The sequence below is a fragment of the Sinocyclocheilus rhinocerous genome, unplaced genomic scaffold, assembly GCF_001515625.1.
Source record: "Sinocyclocheilus rhinocerous isolate Xijiao unplaced genomic scaffold, SAMN03320098_v1.1 scaffold908, whole genome shotgun sequence".
NCBI classification, from domain to species: Eukaryota; Metazoa; Chordata; class Actinopteri; order Cypriniformes; family Cyprinidae; genus Sinocyclocheilus; species Sinocyclocheilus rhinocerous.
This window is the reverse complement of record NW_015663508.1, coordinates 177704-185155: the sequence shown is the minus strand read 5'-3', so window position 1 is coordinate 185155 and position 7452 is coordinate 177704. Positions and strand designations below refer to the sequence as shown.

Below are 7452 nucleotides of genomic sequence, written 5' to 3'. Positions count from 1 at the left end.
TACAATGATCATTCCAGCATTTTACATTTGAAACATTCATGGAATTACTTTGTTATCGACATTGTTCACCCACTAACCTTTTCACCGACTTTTGAGACTTGTCATGAGGCGACAATGGAGAAGTTCAGAACATACAAAGTCCCTGAAACAGGACATTAAAGATGTTGCAATACCTTGCTGTGAGAGGCTGAAGAAAGGCTTAAAAAAGACATAAATAGATAAAAAGGTAGATATAAATAAATAAATATATAGCTTTCTGTTTTGCTTAGATGTTTCTGTACTTAAATTTATAAATTTGAAAATTAAAATGAAATAATTTAAAATTAAAATGGACTAAATGCCAGTCATTGAATTGACAAATTGTATGAAAGTAAAATAAGACAAATAATTTTAGAATAGTTTACAGTATCACACATAGAAAAACTAAAGTTAAAAATCAAAGTTATTGTATTTTCTTTCTGAGAAAAAAACAAAAACAAACAAACAATAAATTGTAATGAAAGTATTTTTCCCCTAATTCAAAAGATTATTAGAAAATTACAAAGAATTAACTTTTTTTCTCCACCAAAGTTTAGCCATTTTTTGTCTTATCTCTTTGGTTTGTAAACCATATACTAAGGGATTTAATCCTGGTGGTACAATGTGAAACATTATACTTGATAGTTTCCTGTTGTCAGAGTATTCAGGAAAACGATGGAGAAATGTCATGATAGCGCCAGAAAAAAACATGATTAAATAAACAGCTAAATGTGTACTGCAGGTTTTTATAGCTTTGCTGTTCAGTGCTTGGTTTTTGCTACTTTTGCATACAGCAGCAATCTTGACATATGTTAAAAATATAGATACCGCTGAAAAGCAGAGTACAGCCACAGTATAAATAATTCCATACACATTATTTATGACCACACTTTCACAAGACAGTTTAAACAGTGAGGCGTTGTCACAGAAAGGGTTTTCAATTTTAGATCTGCAGTGAGACAATCGCACAGTGAGTCCTAACATAATTGTCACCAAAAGTATTGCCAGCCCCCAGGCTGATGCTGATAATTTAATCACCATCTTATTGGTCATTATAGATGAATATCTAAGTGGATTACATATAGCCACATATCTGTCAAAAGCCATGATTATCAGCACATAGTGACATGCAGCTATGAATACATGTACAAAATATGCTTGAGTAACACACTCCGCATATGTGATATAGCGCTCTGAGGTTTTCTTTAAAATGTCTTGCATTAAACGTGGCAAAATGACAGTAGTCCCTAATATATCATTCAGTGGCAAGTTACAGAACAGAAAATGCATTGGATGATGTAGATTCTTCTCAGTTGAGATCAGAACTATAAGTCCAATGTTGGATATCATTGTAAAGACATAAGCCAAGAGAAGCAGGATGAAAACTGGATAGGAAGATTGAGGTGTAACTTTCAGTCCCTCCAGGAGGAGAATGCTGTGTCTGAATGTGAGGTTGTCCATGGTCAGCTCTTCACAAAACCTGAGGAGAGAAAAAAAAACCCAGACCTAATATTTCATTAATAGCATTTCAACTAGAAGTTCTCATAAGACATATAAATAAACAAAACAGAAACACACACACACACACACACACACACAAAAAAGATCCCACAAATGGGTAGCAGTCAAATAAAACAATATAAATTTACTCTATAAGTTTTCCACTATTATGAGTGTAATTGATTTATTGCTACATGGATATCGGGAGTTCTGGAACAAAATAGTTATGTTCAAAGTAATATAAACCTTAATTAATCAAAAAGTATAACATTTCTACTCTGAGTTAATATTTACTAACCCTCATCTTTAAATACATAGTTCAAATGTGCTGCTGTGATGCTGTAATAATCCCAAAGGATTCACTTACCTGTAACAATGTTGTTGCTGGCCGTTATCACTGGAGACCCTCCCTCCTGCCCCATACATACTGTACATACATACATACATAAATAAGAACAAACTGTTAAAATGTGTTATTTTATTTTTTGTATGCAACAATTTTATATTATTTTTGCTGCATTTATTTTAATTGTTATGAATTCAATAATTTGTTTTCGGTTGTGTGTGTAATGGACTTTTATTTTGACCTTTATTATTGTCTTTGGAGCCATTTATTCATTTATTTGGAACTTGCAGGTTAATTAGGAAACTGTGCCTCACATCATCCATCGAGAAGTTCAGATGTATTTTCACCTGTCTCCTTTTCTCTTTTACACGTATGAAATACATAAATACTATCGCACATAACAAGAAGAATTTTTAGAATGTGTTTTCATTTAGCAAACTCCAGCTTCTAAACACTTGCCACACTACCAATTGCATTTCTTTAATATCACAAATTTTCAGTTTGAAAAGCCACAACATTGAATTTTTTTTTGTTTATTCTACATTTAGGTGGAAGGAGACTTCAGGTGATTGAGAAAAACTTTAATATCACACTCTGTGTCCACAAATGCCTACTTTTGTACTATATAATAGGCAAAAAAGGCGGATGACCTACTTTAATATCCCATGAGGCCTCGAGAGAGAAGTTGTGAATGGCAGTAAAGTGAGGCAGCTGCTTTTATTCATACTATATAGAACATACTTTTTTTTTTAACTGTCGTGAAGTAAATTTCAAACCATGTGTAGTTCCTACTATACAGTATGTGATTTCAGACGCAGCGACTGATTGCTGGTCAGGTCAAATTTTCACACTAATCTGAAATTTCCCCCAAATCCTAATATAGTGCACTATTTAAAGGTTCTGTATGTCATTTTTTATTGTACTAAAGCATAAATATACCATAATATGTTTGCAGATATTTAGGAAACATGCTAGTTTCACATACTTGTTTCTCAGAAAAAATGGGCTACAGCCAGTTTTTCTACTTTTAAATGTAGATTCTGTGATGGAATATCCGTGTGATTCCCCCCACTGCCAATTTTTTGTATTTAGACACCCCAGGTTACCATTTGGGGGAAAACACAGTGTACTGCAGACAAGGAAGCCAGCATACGGACTGGGTTAGAGATTGTAGATTTCACCTGACCTAAAAAACCTCGACATCCATCTAAAAAGCTCTATGACCAGAGGCATATTGAAATGCAGATACATAAATTTATCAACTTACAGTGTAAAGGCCGGGACACACCAAGCCAACGTCGGGCCGTCGACGAGCGTCTGTCGGGCTAGTTTGTTTGGTGTATTCCACACGTCGGCTCTCATCGGGCTCACGTCGGCAGCAGCTTGCCCGATTCAACACTGAATCGGCATCAGGGCCATCGACGAAAGTGAGAACTCTGATTGGATGTTCAGTTTAGCAAACGAGCCAGTGCTCAAGAATTAAAGCGAAAGTGACTTGCATTATTGACAAACAATTTTCCTCTTTGACTCTGTAAAGCTGCTTTGACACAATCTGTATTGTATAAAGTACTATACGACTTGACGAAAATTAATAAGTAAATGATGGCGGCACAGACAGGCTGTTATAATGTTGCGGGACCGTTGATCCAGGAACATGTCTTACTTGGCAAAATCACGGCGACCGGGACCTTACCCATGCATTCCAATATGCAAATATTTTCATAACAATATGAACCACTTAAAATAAAGAAAGTTATCAACATAACTGATATTCAAAATGGTAAGCAAGCACTGCTTTCATATTCAGTTGACTAAAACTAGACTAAGCAGGTTAACAGGTTTAGTTAAATTGTAGTTCATTAATTAACATGTTAATATGAATGATATTAAGGTTTGAACATCCAACACAGACACATATTTAACTGTTGTGACATATAATATGTCTTTATTTATACATGCAGTCTCACTTTAGAACTGCATGCACTGATCCAATATACTGACACAAATCCAACTGTTTATGTTCACTTAAGACATAAATGATTTTGTTCACGTGAATCCGCTCAAACGTGATAAGATGCATAAGAGAACTAAATTCAGCACTTGTACGCTGTCTGAGAGGCAACTTTGTGTGTGCACCCTTTGAGTGTGTGCTCACAGAAAACCGTACCATAGATCAGTATGTTAAAATTCAAATGTGCACATCTAACCTCCCTACCATGCAGAAGATCTACCATTCTGCTTGGATCTCTTCTCAAATTGTCCCTCCCTAACATTTTTGTCTTGTATTTATTTGTTGACAGAAGGGTCAATAGATTTTCGTCAGTTCCTATTAGACTGGGAACTTGCACTGCATCCTCTAGTAGACACTATGGGGAATGCCTCTGGCATGACTGGTGTCTTAAGCATGTGTCAATACACGACAATGAACTTGAACTGGCCAGCGACAGCCTATGACATCACTACAAGTACACCTATGCTTAGACGTATCTCGGGGGAGAAGAATTGTTGAATAAATTATGTTATTTTTGTTTTCTTTGTGCTCAAAAAGTATTCTTGTAGCTTTGCAAAACTGAAGTTGAGCCATTGATGTCACATGGACTGTTTTACAGATGTCCTTACTACGTTTCTGGACCTGGGAACATTACAATTGCGTTGTAGTCTATGCAGGGTCTGAGAGCTCTCATATTTCATCAAAAATATCTTAATTTGTGTTCCGAAGATGAACGAAGGTCTTACAGGTTTGGAACGACATGAGGGTGAGTAATTAATGACAGAATTTTTATTTTTGGGTGAACTATCCCTTTAAGTCACGACAGCCTCTTGCCTTGTCCAAATACACACACTTGTGGTCTTTGCAGTTGACCACTTGACTACTTATATGACGTATTTCCTGTATTTGGCCCAAGTGTTCAAGTGAACATGAAGACCACAAGTGTGTGTACAACTTTTCATTACCTGATGGGACACACTTATAGTGTTGTAAAAACGCAAAGTGTTTACAGAGTTTTATTATTATTTTCAATACTTTGCATTTAAAATCAACTTCTAAATGTCTGTTCAGTAGTCCCTATAGATGACACAATTTAATTAAAGGGGTCATAGGATGCTACATGCTCTTTTACAAGTTGTTTGAACTTAAATGTGTGTTGGCAGTGTGTGTACACAACCACCTATAATGATAAAAATCCACCCAGTGGCTTTAAAAAAAAATCTTGTTAAATGTTTTCCCCTTTCTCAAGTCGAGCCGATCTCAGATGCCTGTCTGTGTGACATTACATAGTGTCCACTAGAGGACGCAGTTAATTGAGGGCGAGACACAGGGAGTGACTTTGCTGCATTTACTGTTAACTGAGAACCTGTCAGATACTGAATAGACTGGATCATGAATTCTGAAAGATACAGTGCATCATAAGAGTAGATTACTGCAATTACTAGTTTATTGTCTTATTTACCAAGTAAAAACAATAAAACCACTCCTGCACACATAAAAACAAGTCAACTGTATAATGATGCAAGCAGTACCGCTGCTCCCTATACGCAAAGTACGCAGTTTGCGTAGGGCACCAACTCCCAGGGAAGGCACCATCCCAGTTGCTCAAAAAAAAAAAAAACTTTCATTCTATATTAATATTAACATATGCATATACATAAATACAAATATAAACATGAACATATATACGTAATTAGGCTATAAAAAATGCATTTTACGGTGAACGCAGTAGGCAGTAGGCTAAGCACACGTGACGCGCCATTCCCGCATCCGTGCTCGCCCTCACCTCATGTTTGCGGCTGACTGCAAATGATCATAATTGATGGACAACTATGCCCGGAAAAAAGACATCATCTGTCTGGCGCCGAGAAAAGAAAAAGTAAAAAATCCCAAGATGAAGCCTGTGCATCCCTTTCAGGTATACGTTCATAATACTGTGAAACTTTTTTTGGCTCTTGACGTTAACGTTTATTAACATTAATTAATGTTTTAATTATCATATGATGATCTCATTAAAGACTTCGCCTCCAGAAAAAGCAGGAGTGTGCCTTTGTGAATTTTGAAATTTGGAATGCTCCAGCAGATCAGTGTTGATTTTCGGAGTGTCTGTTTACACTAAGTGCAAATTAAGTGCAAATAGGCCGCCTTGTTGGCAGAAGCTATTTACAGTAACTCCGCCCACCTACGTGTGATTGGGCTAGTAAACACTACAAAAAACTATTGGTAAATAACAGCTCCAGTGGTGTAGATGGTAAAATGTGTGCCGTAGTCGTTTTGATGCGATCGAACCAAGTTCGAATCCGCCTTTTGAAGTTGAAAATAAAGTATTGGGTAGGGTTAGGGTAGGTGTAGGGAGGGCTTTATTGTCACAATAAGGTGGCATCCATTTTTTAATTTGAATTAAAATTATAATTTACACAATACGTTATTATTGCATACTGTTTTATAACTTACTACAATATTGAGGTGCAGATAATTGCCACTATTTTAAATAAGTAGTATAAATAGCAGAAAATCCTGCTATTTTATCATAGTGTAAATGGAATCTATAGCTATTTGCACTTGGTGTAAATAGCGTATCGCTAAGAAAATACTGCTATTTTCACTTAGTGTAAATAGAATCTATCGCTAAGAAAATACTGCTATTTTCACTTAGTGTAAATAGAATCTATCACTAAGAAAATATGCTATTTGAACTTAGTGTAAATAGCCGCTGCCGTTGATTTTTGATTTAATTTATTATTGTTTATTTTTATAATATTTAATCTTTTAAAATGTTTTATTTAATGTGTGTAATTTTAGTTGTTTTTTTTTAGCTGTAGAGCTACAGTTGTAATTTGTAAATAATACAATTTAATTGCAATTTATTTACTTTTATGTTTTATTAAAGTTCTATTTTGACCCCTATAATAGGTGTTTTTAAAATTTTTATTTCCATAATATTTGGGCAAGGGGGCACAACAATACAATTCTGCTTAGGGCACCTATTTGGCCAGGAGCGGCCCTGGATGCAAGATTTTAATTTAAGCGTCTTTCTCGGGATAAAATGTGTTTTTCATAAATGTCATTTTGGAGTTAGTCATCTGGTGTTTATATGTATATTTTTATACAGTTCATTTGTTAACATGTTGTGGATTAAATAACTTTAGTGAAATGTGCTTTGTAATTGTTTTACTGTTTAATAAATATTGCTCAAAAGCTATTAAAATGCCTGTAATATATTTGTACAGTACAGATGGTACTTTTTTTCATATTTCATGTTTGAGACAAATAAATTAAGTCATGGAAATTAAACAACTTTACTTTTCCCTATGGTACTTACAACCAGTGTTGGGCAAGTTACTCTGAAAATGTAATCAAATTACTGATTACTCCTTTTAAAAGTAATCACGTTACTGTTCTGATTACTTTATTTCAAAAGTAATTAGTAATTAGTTACATTACTAGTTACGTTACTTTTTTCTCCATGAAATTTATGAAATCCCAGTATACACGCTCCCGATAAATATTTGTTATTAAAGCATCAACATTAACAGAACACTGTTATTTTTAACTAAAGAAAGCGGCTGCTGCGTGCATGATTTGGCATGGCAGAATG

The 7452-nt window shown here is 34.9% G+C and overlaps 1 protein-coding gene across 1 annotated transcript; it reads right to left on the bottom strand.

Annotated features, from left to right (window-relative positions):
- Positions 1-537: 537 nt before the first annotated feature.
- LOC107728942 (olfactory receptor 8G1-like) lies at positions 538-1479 on the bottom strand. Its single transcript, XM_016539283.1, has 2 exons — positions 1134-1479; positions 538-1004 (listed from the first exon to the last, which is right to left on the bottom strand). Exons 1-2 carry the CDS (start codon positions 1477-1479, stop codon positions 538-540), a joined length of 813 nt encoding a protein of 270 aa, XP_016394769.1.
- Between the last annotated feature and the right edge of the window lie 5973 nt (positions 1480-7452).

Bases quoted from the DNA above. Each gene is read 5' to 3' on its own strand.
- LOC107728942 (XM_016539283.1), bottom strand. From the start codon at position 1,479: ATGGACAACCTCACATTCAGACACAGCATTCTCCTCCTGGAGGGACTG. The intron at 1,005-1,133 runs TGATAATCATGG...TTTTGGTGACAA, and splicing joins AGCTGCATGTCACTATGTGC to TTATGTTAGGACTCACTGTG.